This window comes from Aedes aegypti, chromosome 2 (genome assembly GCF_002204515.2).
Source record: "Aedes aegypti strain LVP_AGWG chromosome 2, AaegL5.0 Primary Assembly, whole genome shotgun sequence".
NCBI lineage: Eukaryota > Metazoa > Arthropoda > Insecta > Diptera > Culicidae > Aedes > Aedes aegypti.
Genome location: NC_035108.1, coordinates 213,740,771 through 213,760,763, shown reverse-complemented (window position 1 = coordinate 213,760,763; position 19,993 = coordinate 213,740,771). Strand labels below are relative to the sequence as shown.

Sequence of the window (19,993 nt, the reverse complement as noted above, 5' to 3'; positions counted from 1 at the left end):
CAAACGTACACTCGTTGAACATGAGCTTGGATCGACAACCGTACCTACGGTCACCGAGAAGCAGGCAGAGCAACACAACAGTGAAAGCGATGACGATGACAACGACGGGAATGATAGTTCATCCTCCACATACGAGGCCAACGATGGTAGCAACAAGCGACGACTGTCAACTAGGCTTAGGGAGAAGAAAAAAATATGTACTGATAATGGATCACAGTCTGTTTGTGATACCGATTTGCATGTTGTTTCAATTAAGAAAAAAGGTAATAATCGGCCCCGTTAAGCCTCCGGGCGTTTGGGCCTGCTAAATAAATGGTTTGAAAAAAAAAAAAAAAAAAAGAAGGTATCACAAGAGAAGCTTCAGAAGAAACTACTTTTAGAATTTTGAAGGAGTTTCTACAGCTGTCCTTGAAAAAAATCTTGAATGAGTTCTAAAATATATTATGTGGCCTGGGAAATCAAGATTGAATATTTGGATGAATTTCATAAAAATGTTCCAGTAAGTGTTCCAGGAAAGAGATTTAGGAAAAAGATTTCATGGAGTGATACAAGGTAGAATCTTTGTAGGAGTTATCAGAAGTAATATATACGAAATGTTTTGAGAATATTTTAAGACATACAATAAACAAAGAAAAAGTTAGAAGGAGCCGGATCCTATTCTTGGCACCGGGGGGCAAGTGGGTAAATGGGGTAAGTGAAAATAATTGGTATATTTAAATGAGTATGTGAATTAACGTTTTAAACTCATGCGTAAACCTTTGAGGACATTGAGAACATTACGTTAGGCAAGAGATTTCTGAGATTCTTCAGCCATTATTGCATAATAGAGCGAAAGATTGTTAACCTGTTAACTATCACTCCGTAATAAGTTGGCGGCTTACAATCTTATTTTAATATTTTCAGAGGAAAAAAGTTGCGGAAAATAAATTTCTGTACCACTTCTAAGTTGTCCCTTCCGACAGTTTTAAACTGCAATAAAAAAAGTTTTAGAGTTGATTCGACATAGACCTAAAAATAATTAAATTGAAACACCGTCAATTTTCTACTCACGTGGGACAAGTGAAAAGTTTCTCATTTGAGATTGAATATGTGTTTTCTGTTTAGGTAGCTATAAGTGTACAAGATTCGCCATCATCATAGAACAACAGAACGTGCTTATAATTCAAGAAACACTATACTCAAAGCGTTAAAAGCTATTATCATGGCCGAATCATGGAACTTCTCTAAAAAAAGGTTGCTAAATATAACGATATTAATATGTTTACTTCGGACAGCCGATTAAAAGAAAGGCATTGATTGAAAAGTTCCAATATAAGAGAACGCACGGAAATCTCATGGAATGTCTATGTAAATTTAGTTCAAAGCATTAAAAATGGGGTATAGGTGTATCCATATACAAAAAATTCTAAATACTTTATTGAAGGATTCCGTTTGATTTTTCCCGAAGAGTTATAACCCGATTTTCTTTACAAATAACGAGCGGTGGAAATTCTACAGAGCAGAAATGCAATTGCTATCCCATGATGTAAAAACTAACATTGGAAATGTTGCAGTTATAATTTTGTCGAATCATTTCAACAAACAACTATTTCCTGCTAAATTGTGGATTCGGACCATTGTTCAACCGTTTGGGTAACAATTAGCGTTGGGCAAATTTGACCAGAACATCGATTTCACTGAATCGATTCGAATTCAATATGGTGAATCGATGTTTTTGAATCGATTCAATTCTCAGGCTCATTTTAACATTTACAAAAAAACAAAATCTCAAAAATACACCAAAGGCAATTGTATTTGGATACATAATTCCTTCAAATAAATAACGATTGAAACTTAAAATTATACATTCAATGCTAACTAGGCCTATGCTTCATCAACTCATTAAAAAATTCGAATCAATTTCATACATGGGAATCGAAAGAAAAATCGAATGAAGAAAATCGGTTCACTCGATTTTGAGTGATCTTAATATCGATTCAAAATATCGTTTAATCGGAACGAAGAAATCGATGTTTGGAACATCGATTCAAAATCGCTCATCGCTAGTAACAATGAATGTGTGTGGTAAAAAGGCAAGATTAATTAAATTGTTAATTTTTTTTTTAAAAAGTGAAAATTGTTTACCTTAATGTGCAGGTGTAGAATAAAATATTGTTTATTTAAATTGACGCTTATATTGAGCTGTTCGGTAATCCAACCCGCATGGTTATTAAATTAATTAACTCATTATGCGTGCTAAAGATGGACAAATTATGGGTGAAATTATGAAAAAAATCCACGTGCTCGGCTGGGATTTGAACCCAGGACTCTTGTATGCTTGACGAGCGCTTTACCAACTAAGCTACCGAGCCACTTAGTGACCTAATAACAATTGTTTACTTGTTTTTTTTTTCATTTATTCATTTAGCATAATGATAATAAGTAATTTTAATAATGAATTTATTTATTTACTTGCTTATTTATTTATTTATTTATTCAATTCATTTATTTTTGTTATGTTTTTTTTTATCTATTTATTTTTTTATTTTTGTATATACAAATTTATTCATTACTCAGATTTTTTATTTACGTTGTTATTCAGATTATTTGTTGTACTATCCAATTTCATAAATTTCATTTTATTTTAATTATAAAAAGAATACATGTGCAATCTAAGGAAATGTCAATGCTTTGCATGTAGCCCAATTGGAATTGAAGTTTATGGAATTCACTCACCTTCGAAGAGATGTCCACGTCATCGAAAACGGTGTATCTTCTGGATCTTTCGAGAGAATAAAAGGCATGTCTGAAAGGAGAAGTACTCTTGTTGAATTTTGATCGTCCGGAGGAGTGAAGGTAACGTCGGTTGCTGTGATAGTTGCCTCCTTATCGAAATTTTCCATTCAAAATCTGTAAATAAATCTGAGTAATTTTTATATAATGCATTTTAGGATTCTATCCCATTTCCCGAAATGCTATTTACCTGAGTGTCATGATTCCGAATTTCATTATCCTAAATGTACCAATACTGCGAAACTCTAAATTTACAGCTTCCCCCAATTACCTTTATTTTGGGCTTGAGAAATTCGATTTTATGGAATTCTGAATAATGGTACCGTTTTGATTCATATTACGGACACTTAAGGCCTTAGTGAAGTATAACCCAGCAGAGAGCATACAAAATAAATCATTCTGTATGATTCTTTAGCATTATCAAGCGTTGTAAGCCCTTAACTTTCGAATGGTGGGTAAAGAATTCGCTTCCGCAACTTGAATAATTTTTAATAAATCAAAATGTGTGGCCTTTTCATGATTCTTATTCCGGACGCTTCCTCACTTTTGCCTCATATTCTGGACACATTGATTCGAATTCCGGACAGCTCATGATAATCATTAATGGAACAGTCAAATGATTAATTGAAAAGAGACATCTAAGGTAGTTGGGTATTATAAATTTTCATAGATATTTATGGAAAATGCTTACTAAAACGAGCCTTGAAATCGAGAACTTTTAAACGGCAAAAATTGAAACATTTCGTGTGAAATGTTTCCCATACAAAGTAGAGTGTCCGGAATTTGAAGCTGTCCGTAATATGAATCAAAACGGTACATTCAGAAAAATGAATAGCGAGGCCATGGCGTTCGGCTTGATGGATTTTGGAGTAATGAGGTAGAATAGCCTATAAGATGGTTCGTCCTTCTGCTAGAACACTTTTAGATAACCATATTGTACGTATAACGAAATCGCCTTTTGCGTTATGCGATGCTTGTATGTACAAAGGTTACGTATCTTATTCATGAGAAGGCCTTATACGTACGAAATTGGAGGCAATATACGAGCGTATTTTGTATGATAGAAATGGAATCAATGCGAGTGTAATGTTTGAATTGTAAACTATAGAGATAGATGAGATGGATATATGGCCCAGATAACCGTAGCGGTAAACGCGCAGCTATTCAGCATGACCATGCTGAGGGTCGTGGGTTCGAATCCCGCTGGTCGAGGATCTTTTCGTAAAGGAAATTTTCACGATTCCCAGGGCAGTATCTACGTACCTGCCACACGATATACATATGCAAAAATGGTCAATTGGCAAAGAAAGCTCTCAGTTAATAACTGTGGAAGTGCTCACAAGAACACTAATCTGAGAAGCAGGCTTTGTCCCAGTTGGGACGTAACGCCAGAAAGAAGAAGAAGAAGAAGAGACAGATGACTCACTTAAACTCATTGATAAAGACTCAAAAATGAGTGAACTTTTTTTCAAAAGAGTTACGATTCACTAGCATCGCTCATTTTTGGAGGATAGCTCAAAAATTTACCCTAGATAACATTTTTGTCTTGATCTTATCATAGACAAATGCGCCAGTCATGTATAAATAGTTGAAATAGTGATGTAAAAAATGTTGTTATTCAAAAGTTGTAATGTATTTTGTCACTTTTATTTTATAATATGAGTTACTGAATCGATCAAAAGACTTGATTCAATTTGGTGAGCCAATTACCTACGATTCGCTAGCATAATTGAACAATTTTGCCCATCTCTAGTGAACTAATCTGCAATCTTATGCGACTCAACAGCTGCTACAGATTGATTCAACTTATTCTGCATTTGTATACGGAACCAAACAAAATCCACTAATGAACTCAGAAAATAGCGCTTTATACGACTGAGCTCGTCATTAAAATGATGTAATGCAAACTAGTTCACAAGTTTTTATGTAGATTGGTATGTGGTTTATGATTGCTAGCCAGCATCATGTCGAGTGTATATCTTTATTGAATTATTTCAGATCTCTTATCAATATTTGAATGTAATCAATTAGCAAAACGGGAATTGATTTTTGTTTTACCTTTTTTTACTCTTTCCAGGCTACAGTTCGAATGCCCTTAGCAGCGTTAGCGTCGGGAAAACTTCATTAGATGCACATTCACACTTTAGACAGCCAGGTAAATAAAATATGTGTACACTAAAAAAAGAACGCTTACACCTTAATTGACTAAGAAGATTTGCTCAAGAGTCTACGTTTTCTGCTGCTCATCTCCTCGTGCAATACTCCACAATCCAACGTTTATCGCTTCAGATTTTGGACGATAATCTTGTCAATGTACACACACATGAGAGCAAGCACATCTTGATAATCGATAAGCGTCATTTCATCCGAACAACGACCAGCAGCTAGAACTCTCATCCTACAAATTGACTTTACGAAACTTGGTGGAGTGTGTGAAGCTGGCAAGGATTCGAGGGAACTATGTATAAGCAAACACAGATCAATTTTCGCTTGGCTCTTGAGCACCGATGACGACTATCATCCAGCTCCGGACCATTCGCCGGATTCGTACAAAGTTCATACTGATGGTACTCTGGGCACGAAAACGGGAGCAAACAAGCAGACGAATAATGAAGTTGGATAGTTGGCAAACATGAAACGTAATTAAAAGCATTTCGGACAAACGTTGAAGAACTCTGCTCCCTCGCTGTAGACTGTGTGTAACTTCTACTTCGGAGGGATTTGATGGTGCAGGTTGGCAAAAAATATCACTGCCAAAACGTTTTAGGTATTTCGCATTGGAGGCACATTCTAATAAATCTATGGGGCATAAAATTTGGATCACGAACGATTCTTCTTTCACATGGATTACATAGGAACTTCATTATGGAGACATGTCACAACAAGAAGAATTGTATGGTTAATGTACATTGTTGCAGATAGAGCTAAAGAAAGAGTTAGTGCAAAGTAATGGATCTGTATGAAATTGTTGATGATTTTTACAGGACATTTGTAAAGTGTAACAATTATATTTTTCGCAAGGTTTAAAGCAATCGTATACAAAATATGCCTCTTCCAAACTACACATTGTTTTCTGTTAGCTCTCTATTCAGAGCTCCACAAAACCACCAATGTAAATTCTCGACAGAACGATAGAAAATTGTACTGCTTACTAGCTGTGTCTTTACTGATAGACCATCATAGACCTATATTTTACCATACACATTTGAATATGTATATGTCTTTGTCATTACTCGTAATCATCCCGTCTTCATTACAGATGTACAGGAAAACTCTATGCACATTATAAAACTCAGTGCAGGCAAATGCATCATTCCTATACCGTATTTCCACCTATAATTTATAATACTCGCAGATGTACAACATCCTTCGGTGCCACTGCTAGCACGTGCAACTGTTTCTCCGAGGACACTCAAACTTTTCAACTCGAGACCATAATTTGGAAAAGTGTCCCCTCGTGTGTGGCAACTTGTTCTAACCAGTAGCAGGAGCCGAACAGTGAAAAATGTGCGAAACGTATTCATTTCAATCCTTGATTCAGAATGCCAAGTTTTGCGCCGTGCAATTTCAAGTGGCTCATTCTAAATAATAATAATCAAGAGTGGGCCAAAAGCAAGAACGAGATATACCTACATGTGTACGAGAGGCGTTGACAGGAGTTCTCCGTTTTTCTGTGCCGACATCCAACTAGAACAACGCTGGGACATCAGTGAGTTGGTGAATGCAATGTTCTGGGTTGAGTGGTGCCGGTAAAAACCTACAAGAGTGTGGTTCGGGGAGTACATTTTAAGGGTATTGTTTAGCACAACCCTCTCTTATTATCCTTTGGCGTGGGCTCAGTTCTCCGACCGACCAACGACGACAACGGTGCTTCGATAGAAAACAATGCCACGTATTGAAAATTGTTATGAAACATTTTCTATTGTTCGCACTGGCAACTATTGTATGCCATTTCATATAATATTTTATTTTATTCCACCCTGAAGAGCAGTAGAATAATAATTTTAAAATTACATTCACGTCGTGCTCGCTTTATTGAGTGGATGGGAATGGCACTTTGGGATGCGGGGTTTTGTGGAGCAGAGAATAGTCCTCCAGTATGAGGCATGTGTTCAAATGTAGCCGTAAGTGTCGTTGGTGGCTGAATGAATGCAGAAATTATAACATAATGGTGCATTTTTGTTAGGTAAGGTTGTACTGAGGATGTGAGTTGAAGAAAAGCAAGATAAGAATGCTGACTGACAACAAGAGATTCTGAAATTACACTATCCCGTGTTCAAAATGCGAACACTGGGAAGACACAATCAAGGGAAGTACATGTACGTCTCTTATTGTGGCATTGCATAAAATCCGATAGCTCTGATTAGGTACCTGGTGATTATCTAGGAAAAATGCTGCCACGATTAAATAGAGCACATAAGCCTTTTTACTTCTTCATGACACTACACAACACCCCAAAAGAAAGGGCCATACCACTGAGAGCTTTTTTTTATTATTATTATTTGTGTTATTCAGTAGGACCATGCTGAGGGTGGTGAGTCTGGACTCACAAATCGAACATCTTTTCGGATTTTAAATTTATTAGACTTCTTGGAGCACATCTTAGTATTCGCCACATAAAAGGAATATTAAGGCTTTGACAATTAAGTAAAATAAACTAAGAAATCAATGCACAATAGTCCACATTTTTAAATCATGGTATAAATTACGCATTTGAAATATTTTACTATTTCTGTCCTATGAAACATTCTTCTACTTGGCATTACGTCCTCACTGGGACAGAGCCTGCTTCTCAGCTTAGTGTTCTTATGGGCACTTCCACAGTTATTAACTGAAAGCTTTCTTTGCCAAAGTTGCCATTTTCGCATTCGTATATCGTATGGCAGGTACGATGAATACTTTATGCCCATGGAAGTCAAGGAAATTTTAATTACGAAAAGATGCTGGACTGACCGGGAATTGAACCCAGACACCTTCAGCATGGCTTTGGTTTGCAGCCGCGGACTCTAACCACTCGGCTAAGGAAGGCCCCTCCTATCCTATGAAATGTTGTGGAATACTATTGCAATTGTTTGAAAATAAGTACAACATAGCTTTCAATGAAATTTTATTTTTCTCCTATTACAAAAAAAAATGGTGACAATATGATTGCTGCCGATCGTAAAGCCTTAAATTATTGGTAGCGATATAAGTGCCACTGACTCGCTAGCGTAGTTCCAGCTTCTTTTGGTAGCATATAGTTACCCGTGTGAGACGTACTTTACTTGTTCAGAAGCATTAGAAAAGAGGTGAAACAGTATTAAGAGAAGAGATTTACTTCACTTGTAAAACAAACTACAAGTTTGATCCTGCAATTTTGGAGCACCCTTCAACCTGAAATTTTACGGTGGATTTCCTATGTTTAATTCTTTTAGGCTGAACAACATTATTGAGCATTGCTAAAACCCAACTATCCTCTGAAAAAAGAAAGAAAACAGAAATACAAAATAAATTCTTAATCTCTTCACAACCTGAAACCTCACGCTGAAACCAGACCGTCATCAGTACACGTCTTTAGAATTCTAATTTTATAACACTAATTGTTTGCATATGCTAAAGGTAAGTCGTTTCGGTTTTCTCAAATTGGTGGATCCCTCGTACGCCAGCTACACAGTTAAATTATTTCACCGACCTCAGTAAAACGTTTCGCCGAAAACGCAACAGCTAAGAATTCGATAATTTTCAATGCCGATTTTCGGTACTTATTTTACCGAGATTTCGGCAAACCAATTTTTTTGCCGAGATTTGGCAATCGTTTAAATTATTATCAAGATATCAGCTGTTGGGTTCTCGGCGATTCCGTTTAAGTGTGTACCAAAACAACTTAACATACAGTACACAAATTTGTATGAAAAAACTCGTTCAAAATCATTTTTGTTCATAACTTTTTACTTAAATTTTTAACATTTTTCATGTCTTCTACAAAGTTGTTTAACATCTAAAAATGCGTGTTTTTGCTGAACATTGCACCTTTCTATCTCTTAAAGTAAAAGAATTATCAGTCGAAAAAATATGATTTTTAGGGGCCATACACATACAACGGCATATATCTCAAAAAGTATGAGAGATAGAAAAATCGTATCTTCGACAAAGTTGTTTCAAATAGCCAGTTCTACAACTTTGCCGAAGACACCATATGTCTATCTAAATATTAAAAAAAATTGTGTTTCTATCTCACTGCTAGGTGGATTGATCACAAAACTTTTTGCATCAAAAGATGCGCTTTAATACACCAAGAAACTTCTCCGAACAAACTATATCGCTAAAATCAATAGTTTGGACGCTATTCGAAAAGCGCATGAAATCGAGCAAATAAAACCACACCAGCAAGTCGCTGGGAAGTTCGGCAAGCAGTAAGGCCCGAAGAGAGCTTATTTTGCAGCAACTAGAGGAGCAACAAGCATTGAAGCTCAAACAAAGTGCAGAAGAAGACGAAATTCGTAAAAAGCGAGCTGAGGAAGACGAAGCATTTCTGCAGCAAAAGCTGGATATCATCCTGGAAGACGACATCGAGAGTAGAAGCAGCAGGCAAAGTAGTCGGGCAAGTCGTAGGAAAGTTGAAGATTGGCTCAAAGATGGTCAAGGCGACCAGAGAGCAGCGCAAAGCAAAAGTATCCCTCAACAACTTGTGGCCCAGTAGTTTGCATCGACGTCTACGGCTCATGACCAGGGACATGTACCTTCTATCTTCGCACCACCAACTGGAGTTCCCACCTCAACATCTACACCACAGTCAGGTAAAATCGTAACAGCCCTAGATGTAGATAACCCTAAGCTTAGCGGACTACAACAATTAGGAGCCTTTTCTAATCTTAAAGATACTAGTAGAGACAATTATGGGATCAGTACTCGAGCATCGACTCAGTTAGTAATCGCGGGTGGGAATATACAGTCATTTCCCCTCCATGTGTCACCCCAAGCTCCACAAGTATGGAACAATCTTGAATGTTTGAGGGCCAAACAGTCCTTCGCTGATACGAAAGTTACTTTCTCTGGTCAGCTTCCTCAAACAGTTTCTTCAAAACCCCCTGCTTTATTTGGTCCACAAATTGGGCATGCGCCTACCAGTCTAATACTGTCAAACGTGCCACCGGGCTCGCAAAATACGATTCCTTTGTCGACAGCAAATATGAATTCAATGCCGGCAGTACTGCCGCTTAGTTGCGCTGTGAGCCTTTAGCGTCATTGTCAACAGCTGTTCCAGTTTTGGATGCGACTCAACGAGTGCCAATCACCGACGTGACGACGATTTCATCGCATTTCGGACAAACACAGCTATGTTTACAACAGTTTTGTTCATCACCGATGTGTACAGTGTATCAGCCTGCACCTAGTAGTGTACAGTTAGCAGCGAGACAGATAATGCCCCGTGAACTGCCGTACTTCTCTGGTGATCCACAAGACTGGCCGTTGTTTTCTAGCTCTTTCTACAACTCAACGGCGGCTTGTGGGTTCACAAATGCGGAGAACCTAGCGAGACTCCAACGCTGTCTGGAAGCACATGCTTTAGAGTCAGTTAAGTGCCGTTTGTTGATACCAGAATCGGTGCCGCATGTCATGGAAACGTTACGCATGCTGTATGGAAGACCGGAAATACTCATCCACACCCTCTTAAGGATATTGTGATGCGTACCACCACCTAGAACGGAGAATTTACAGTCAGTACTTACATTCGGAATGGCGGTACGGAATTTGGTCGATCATATGTACGAGACTCAACTTTCGGACCATCTTCGTAATCCATTGCTTATTCACGAGTTGGTGGAAAAACTTCCGTCACAATTGAAGATGCAATGGTCGTGGTTCAAGCGTTCGCAAGTGGATGTCAACCTGGCGACATTCGGAGAGCTCATGACTGAGCTAGTCAATACAGCGTCAGACGTGACTCTCCCTTCGGACGTTCAACAGTCAAGACCAAACCTAACAGGGAAAGACAAGCAGAAGCTGTAATAACTAACTAACTAACTTATAAAAATTACCTATTTTAATATATAAATAATATTATTTGTATTAAACTCGATATAATTCGAAAATGGCTACTTCTAGAGAAATAATCCATTTAACCATTATGGTTCAGAATAATTTCAAGGTTCTTATTGCATCATCAGAACGTATTTACCAAAAATCAAAATTTTAATAATCGGACAGAAGTTGTTTTTGTTTATTTATTGCGTATATTGAACTTGTAATCGAGGCCCAGATTCACTGCCATTTCTCTCTACAACAAACTCGTCAAAATGGTTCTTTACTTGCAATATGCTACAGATATATCAGCCACTTGAAAACAGTGTACAGATTTGTTTCCTCGCCTCTTTCAAATAATACAGCCGCTCTTTTGCATCTCTGGCAAATGGTCCATTCTTAAGAATGATTTTCTGGCAAAACTGTGTTGAACTTCAAAGCTGCAAAACATAAAATATTTAATTGTTATAATCAATTAGAAGAATTTGACATGAATATCCGGTTCTCCATCAATTGTCAGCTTCACATGAGAACCCAAAAGAGCCATTATGTACTTTTTGGTTGGACTAATTTGACACCTCAACAACGATGAAAATCAAACATTGTAGCAATCCATGGATTAGCAAAAAATCGTGCATTTAAATGCATCAAAATCTACTGATACATCAAATGCATCAAGCGTGATCCACCCTTTGGATGGACTGCATTTCTCCGAAATTATCGACGTCAGGACACAACTAGCTCAAAAAAGAGTACTGGAAAACGTGAACTGTCAAAAATACACCATAAACAACCATCATGTTTACATGAACGTTCTCGAAACTAGGCAACGCGTTCACATAAACATGGTCCAGTTCACGGTATATTTTTGCTTGTTGACGAGTTCACGTCTGCTGTTCACGGATACGAGAATGGATTTTTTTCTGTGTATCAAAATTATAACTTGATGTGTTATTTAGTTACGATCGTTTTTTTTTGTAACACCGGTTGATATAAATTATATTCAGGATATTGTTAAAATAACTAAAATTTTGCGCTATAGCATATCAAAATTGTAACATATATTGTTACAAGAACCGCTTTGGGTAAAAATCAATTGGGATAATAACTAAACATTTTAACTCATTTTTTGGGTAAATGTTTTTAAGTGTGCAAGTCTATTTTGGAAAATGACAGATATGAAATAAAAAAAGTTGTATACTGTTAAAAAAAAACAAGTCTAAAATGGGAATCAAACCGTGACGCGTACCAAACCACAGGGATGGACCTGCCCAGTTGTCACACAGTTGTATATGATAGGGTATAAGAGTACAAATGTGGAGGCGATATACGTACATATTGCATACAGCCATATGGAGCAAGTACGTATATCGCCTCCACATTTGTACTCTTATGCGCTATCCTATACGAGTTTGTGTTTACTGGATGACGCCCTTACCATTGAGGCTATTGGTACACTTGAAGTGGAGGGTGATACAAGCTTAACTGCGAGAGATGCGACCACGAACCGAGTAATGTGGCGTGATTCAGTGTTATCTGTTTAGATGTTAACTAAATAAATATATTTCCACATGTAATGAAAAGTTCTTGACTTTTTGTTTATATACCTACTTTAAAATCGGACACAAATTGGTTGTTTAAAACATATTTGAAGTTTAACGTCATAGGGCTGCTTATAACAAAATTTATCATAGGCGGAACTCTCTACTAGTGTATTTGAGTAACTGAAATTGATATTTTTTGTCTCCATACTATACGCAATATGTGTTACCGTGGATTTCGGCGGACTTGTGCTATATTATTCTAGATCAGCATTAAATAACGGTAAAATCTTGAAGTAGCAAAAAAGTATTAAAAACTCCAAAACAAATCTGTATTTATAGAAAATTTGGGGAAAAACATTTTGGGCATGATAGCTACTCGAAAACAACGAAATCCACTGAATTTTGATTGTTTATTTCAAAACTCGATGTAAATACGTGAAAAATAGGGTAATTTTTGTAATTTTTGGATAATTGTGCTCAGAACCATAAGAGAACATTTTGTTAAACTCAACGAGAAAATATATTTTGTTTTTATAAAGAGCAGGAGTGGCTCACTTGCCCCTTGGCACACTTGCCCCAGAGTCCGCTGTATGATGTTCTTTGTGTAACGCTAAACCAGCTATTTGCTCATTTGCCTTGATCTTCTAGATCAGTCACGGACTCCAAGAGAACAGACATTTAAATCTTCAAGGGTAAACAGTAATCTTTCGAAGAATTATGAATAATTTTGATATCCATACGGGCCAATTTTCCATATATATAGAAATGAACGACAAACCTTTGATCGTGCATAACTTTCAATTGGATCATTCGATTTGTACCGGGCCTTTTTATGCACTTTTTTCACGCAAGGAAGGTTTATTACGTAAAGACGTGGTTTATTTCAGGGGAATATTTGTAATTTGACTATTTTCGAATTCCCATACATTTCTTCGAAATTTATCTAGGAACTTTTTGTGTAATCTGGAAGTGCCAATAAACACTAAGCTGAGCAGTTGGTTTTGTCCCAGTACGTACATAAATTTAAATTAAATCTTAACTGAGTATAGTTCCATTTTTTGTCTGCAGTTGCAGTTTGTACCAAGATAACTTGAATGTTTTTTTTTCAATGCGTTTAATATCGAATTAAATTTGTATACATGTCTTTAAAGTCTTATCCAATTACGTACTATGGCAACTACAAAAAGCAATTAGTCTTATTCTGTAAAATTAAATTACTCGCTTCTGTAGTGGAGCAAATTATCCCGCTCAAGAATGCTGTAGAAAGTCAAGTTCTGCCACTACGCTGATCACATTCACAAACACATAAAGAGTTGCTCCGCAACACTTCAGCATAATTATTTAATAACTTTTAATGAATTCACATGCTCCGCGCTCTGAAGTCATGTTATGGTGTGTTGCCTCAATTTGCATATTTTAGCATGGTTGGCTGATTATGCACTTCTCCGGGGTTGGCACAGGACACCCAATGGGACACTTCCACTTCTTTGCTTCAAGAGGGTGAACACTAATTATACTCATAGGAAAACAAGTTTATCACAGCAATGCAATAAAACTGACCCTCACCACAATCGCGTTTGGCTGAGACTTTGAATCCACTAGTATAGTTCTAACCATAATATTGAGAACTCATTGAATACTGACAACTGCAATAAATGATCTGCAGCAGCAATCAAAATCCGTTATTGTTTCCCAACTCGTCATTGTGTTTGCGATTGCGGTCATGGAAATTGTCATTAATAGTCATTAAATAATTATTCCTCTACAATTTTTAAATCTCCATGCATAGAGTGCCATTATTCAAAAGCGAGCGACATTTTTTATCCATGGCAAAGTGATGCATTGCGACACGGGTAATAAAAATCACTTCAAATGAAAAAGTAAAAAAAAAATCAGAGTTTTGCCGCATTTAAAGCCATCACCAATGTTTAACAATCGATTCATATGAATATAACCTAAATTTACGCCGCAGACAGAATGGGAGCATTCCACCTACCTCAAATCCGACACATCAAGTGCAGTTATCCTTTGCCAATTGAGTGAAGTGGTTTCGCTATCGCAGTAAATGATTGCATACCACTGGCAGCCCCTCGTCCCTTGGACAGTTAATATGGATGCTATTAGATACCATCTAATGGAAACATTCAACCGAAAAAGTGTTATTCATGCACCCAATTCGGTACTACGGAGGGTCGTTGAGTACATCACAAAAAAGTGATCTCAAGAGTCGTCTGCCATTTAGAGGAAAATTGCAAGGATGTTGTGAAAACTTGAAATTCGTGACAGTGACATTCCTAAAAAGATAATCGATGCTCAAGATTTTGATTTCTATCGAATTTAAAAATGCGCCGTACAGGGTGTCCGCAAATTATCCGTACAATCTTTGATGCAATGGCTCTTTGCATTTAAGCAGAATAAATTCAGTGTTCTTACATAATTTAAGGCTAAGTAGCTCGTCATTCGTTTTGGCAACAATGATGACTTTTCAGCTTGCTCTTCAAAGTGATAAAACTCAGTCTTGATAGTTTATATTGACTTGAAAAAGTATCACTGTACGTGCTAACATGCATAAAGTATGCTGATACTTTTCAGCTGCGTCAGTGCAAAACCAACTGATTTTCTTTGATTCGAAATTGTGAGATGAGTAAGCAACAATCATCAACGACGCGTACAAATTTCAATGATGGCCTACTTTGCCTTAATGCATTGACCTATTATATTCTTAAGCAGTAAGTTTGACATATTTCCGATGTCAAATATTTGTAAAATCAAGCCAAATGTGTTGCAAAGTCTTAATGAGAGTTGTTTTTTTTTAGTTTTATGGCGAAAGTGAAATGTCCATAGAACTCATTGGATTTGAACCGTATTATTGAAACTGTGTTTCAACGGGAACGATTTCCGAAACGTTATTCTTCGACCGCGATCGCAAATAAAACACAAGCGAATCGGTATTGGGAGAATATAATTTCCTGTCGAAGAGTTTCATAGCTACTGTTAGATTTACAATGAATTGGCTGGATAAGATGTTAATTTAGGTTTACAATTATGATGCTAGGTATGTGTTGTTATGGGAACCCCTGATTCCCATATGAATGCATCGGTATTAATTTCATGATTAGAAAATTGTTTGGACTTACGTTTAGTCCCTTTACTAGGATTCCGTATAATATTTCGCTGATTATCGGATTTGGTTGATGCGTCAGAGGGTTCTTATTGGAATAAATCTTAACATTTACTTAAGCATTTTGATTGGAGTAAGGGTATTTGCTTATCACAGAGGGATCTTTGTAAACAGTTCTGCAGTATGTTCTTCCTATCGTGACCTATGTATGCTAAGTATCACTGCAAGATTGAATTATAACGTAATGCGAATCCATAGGAAATTTAAAATGTTTAAGTGAATCATAGGGATTTCTTACCGGCTATTAAACATAGGGATTATCAATCTATCCCGCTGGTCCTGGACTCTATACGTAACCTACATGGAATAGTTTTGTGGGAGTCACTTACTTATGGTATACAATTACTGCATTGACTCACCTACTGATGTAGTTCAGATTAAATTCATAAGGCACTTAACTAGCTATCGGTTTAAATTCAATACAACTGGGATAAAGCTATCATAAGTTAAGAAATTAAGGCAAATTAGATTCTATAACTGATATTGAAAGTTGATCAGTTTTTCTGTATATCTGTTTTGCTTTGATTTTTCTCCTTCTTCTCTTATCACTGACTGTATGGTGTACTCACCGGATCGTAGATAAAGGAATGGATCGTTACCACTCACCAGTAGCAGCGGCGTATCTAGGAAGTAATGAAGGTGCGCTAGCTGCGTAGTAGCTAACACTCTGGCGCCCGAATAGGGACCTGAACCCTAGACCGTTGTTACGTGAGAAATTTGTTTTGAACCCCTGTACACTGTCATGTTTGTGTCTGTCATTCTTCGTGTGTTTTGTTTTGCACCCGTGCAGTCAAAGTAAATGAAAACAAGCAACAGCATAGATGTTGCACCAAAGTTTTGAGTACACAATATATTGAATGTTAGAATTAAGACTAAATGTTTAATAAATTCTAGCTTTACAGCATAGGCCAAATGAAACAACTGTGTCTTCTAATTGCCTTGCTAAAAGATCGGTGTCCCTAGTTGCTGTTTTCAACACGTATAATGTTCTACTTCCAGCCTAACTTCAAGGCAATGACCTGAAGGTTATTTCAAATAATAATAGGAAATTTGGATTCGTCCATTTTAGGATTTAGGGAGAAAACATCTCAAGAATGACCAGCGGCCCTCAGGAAAAACGTCTCCGAAAAGTTTTAATTTTGCTACGCAATCATTTCGGAATAATTTAAAATTCATTTTTGTGCTTACATATAGATATATTAAAAAAGAGACATGGACATTGATATTTTAATTGTTTTCATTGCGAGCAAGTCTTTCCCATTTTTTGTTGTTCGGATAATTTACGGACACCCTGTATCTTTGGTTTTGTCAGAATTTCAGTAACCATCCAAAATATCCCTTTGAATCCCAATTCAAGAATTTAAACATCATCAGAGCAGTGTATCTTTGTGCAGCAAAGATTAACTTGAACTAATAGCCTTGAAATAAATACTTTTCAAGCATAAGTCATGACTAATCCCTAACATATGAACATTGAAGAACAATTGAGATTTTTTTGTATGATTATCATCCTTTACCGTCGTACAGGGCTCCTTTTTAGAAAAATGAACATACAAACAAATTTCATCGCATGCGACGTTTTATTCATTTTATTTTTCTTTACTCTGGAAGTTCATGAAAATAAGACATTGATTACTGCACTTATTATTCGGAATCGCTAACTTACTAGCTCCCTAAAGATAAGCCTTTGAGCTCGAGAATATTTTGGCTCATGCAAAGTAATCAGCCAGAAGTGCTGATTTATCCAAATTTCAAAAACGACATTCTCTTCATCTAGAACATATTGATGGATCTTAGCGGCGCACACTGGGGTAGATCGCTGTTTACGACGGCCAGAACTTCTAGTACTCTGGATATGCATCGTAGAGATTTGTTGTCTTCTACAAAGTATTTTGGAATAATTTGTACTATATTTCGACTCCTTTGGATTTAATAGAAATAAGTGAATACTGATCTAGACCAGTTATATTGATAGGAGCGTTCAAGCAAAAAGATTTTTCCGGCAAAGTTTTGTCATTGAACCGTTTTTGACTTTTCTTCCGAAGATACTTACACTAAAAACAGCTAAAAAATCAAACTTGGTAATATTTTGTAAAAAAAATGTTAATAAATATATTATGTCATCATGTTTTTAAAATTCAACAATAACAAAGTATCTATCCAAATGTTAAAGCTTTAATGATAATTTTAGTATCAACAGTCCAAAAACAGTGTTTTACAAAAACCTGGATAACTCTTAGAGCAACAGATTACGGAAGCTATTTTTTTGTCTACGACTTGTGAAAAAATGAATTTCACTGTCGCAAAGAAAGAAAAGTGGGACCGCGTGGGGCTTTTTGCTAGAACAATTTCAGGATAAAAAAATGTTATATCAATATGTGATTTAAAAGGGAAATTTTTATACTTAATCTGCTGTCAGATCTAGAGAACTATACCGTTTTGATTCATATTACGGACACTTAAGACCCCAGTGAAGAATAATTCATCAGAAAGCATACAAAAAAAAATCATTCTGTATGATTCCTCCACGTTATCAAGACTCCAAAACACTTAGCTTTCGAATGGTGGGTGAAGATTTTGATTCCACAACATGAATCATTTTAAATAAATAGAAATGTGTGTACTTTTACTGATTCTTATTCCGGACGCATCCTCACTTTTGCCTCATATTTCGGACACTTTGATTCAAATTCCGGACAACTCATTTAAAGCAGAGATAGAAAAATCGTATAATCAATTCAAATTGTCAAACCACTAAATAGACGCCTAAGGCAGTTCAGCATTTTACATTTTCATAGATATCAGTTCAAAATGACTATTAAAACGAGCTCTGAAAGTGAGTACTTTTGAACTACAAAAATTGAAACATTCCGTCTGAAATGTTTCCCATACAAAGTAGAGTGTCCGGAATTTGAAGCAGTCCGTAATATGAATCAAAACGGTATGAGCTTTTCATTTATTTGCAATGTATTATATGAAAACACTATTCCCCTAATAAAAATCAAATGGCGTGGATACACATATGGTACGAAGTTCGTTTAAATGTTTACTAAAACATTTGTTTAGCGATGTCTTGTTAAAAAAAACTTATTAATATTCAATATGTTTTTAGTACATTTTAATGATATAAATGAACAAAAATCTTATCAAATAAAAGTATTTAAACAAATTTTTATCAAAAAATACAACCACCTCAACAAGCCCTATGGGGTCCCATTTTTCTTTTTTGGCGACAATCAAATTAATGTTCTTTGCAAAAATGGACCGTAGAAAAAAAAAACAGCTGCCGCTATATGCCGCTTCATGAGTTATCCAGGATGTTTTAAAACACTGTTTTTGGTCTGTTTTTACTAAAAGAATAATTAAATCTGCAAATTTTGATGATAAACAATGTAAATTTATCTTTTTATTGTTCAGCTTAATAACTTGATTACATATTTTTTTCTTTTTTTTTTGTACAAAAAAACGATTTTTTGACAGTTTTCTCTTAGCACCACATACAGTACTATTTACGTCAGTGATTTAGTGTAAGTATCTTCGGAAGAAATGCCAAAATAGCTCAATGAACAACTTTGCAGAAGAAATTTTTAGCTATGACGCTCCTATCAGAAGATAAAACTGATCTAGACCAGTTTTCACTTATCTAGATTCAATCCGAATAAGTCAAAACGTAGAACAAGTCATTCCTAAATACTTTGTCGAAGACACCAAACCTCTAGAATGGATATCCAGAGTACTAGTTTTGGATGTCGAAAACAGCGATCTGCCTCAGTGTGCGACGCGTTGCTATTTTATATGTAGCTTTATTCCTCTTCTTATTATTCATCATTATTATTTATTCTGGTTTTGCATCAGTTAGCTTGATTACACCTCGCAAACATTATTTCGCCAATTCACTCGGTTCATGGCCGTCTCTCCATCCTCGACTGCAACCCACGCTCTCCAGATCCTGGTGCACCTGGTCAATCCACCTAGCCTGCTGCGCCCCACGCCTTCTTCTTACTACCGGACTTGTGGCGAACACCATCTTTACAGGGCTGTTGTCCGGCATTCTTGAAACATGCCCTGCGCAGCGTACCCTTCCAGCTTTGACCACCTCCAGGATACTGGGTTCGCCGTAGAGTTAGGCAAGCTCGTTGTTCATTCTTCGCCGCGATTCTCCTGCACGTCGCCGAAGATCGTCCTAAGCATTCGGCGTTCGAAAACCTCAAGAGTTTGCAAATCCTTCTCGAGCATAGTATACGTCTCATGCCCGTAGAGGACTACCGGTCTTATGAGCGTTTTGTCCAACGTTTTGTTCTTGACCGCAGTTTCTTCTGGAGCCCATAGTAGGCTCGACCTCCGCTGATGATGCGCCTTCGTATTTGTTAGCTGTCAGCAAGGATCCGAGGTAGACGTACTCGTTCATCACCTCGAAGGTATTCCCGTCTATCGTGACACTGCTTGCTAAGCGGCCCCTGTCGCGCTCAGTTCCGCCTATCAGCATATACTCTGT

The 19,993-nt window shown here is 36.7% G+C and overlaps 1 protein-coding gene across 2 annotated transcripts in view; it reads left to right on the top strand.

Moving 5' to 3' along the window:
* LOC5568335 (DNA-binding protein D-ETS-3) overlaps positions 1-19,993 on the top strand; it is a 306,381-nt gene that overhangs the window by 182,355 nt on the left and 104,033 nt on the right. For both annotated transcript variants that reach the window (XM_021843918.1, XM_021843916.1), the window contains exon 5: positions 4,850-4,927. In XM_021843918.1, the coding sequence (XP_021699610.1) occupies positions 4,850-4,927 (78 nt within the window). The remainder of the gene's footprint in view (positions 1-4,849; positions 4,928-19,993) is intronic.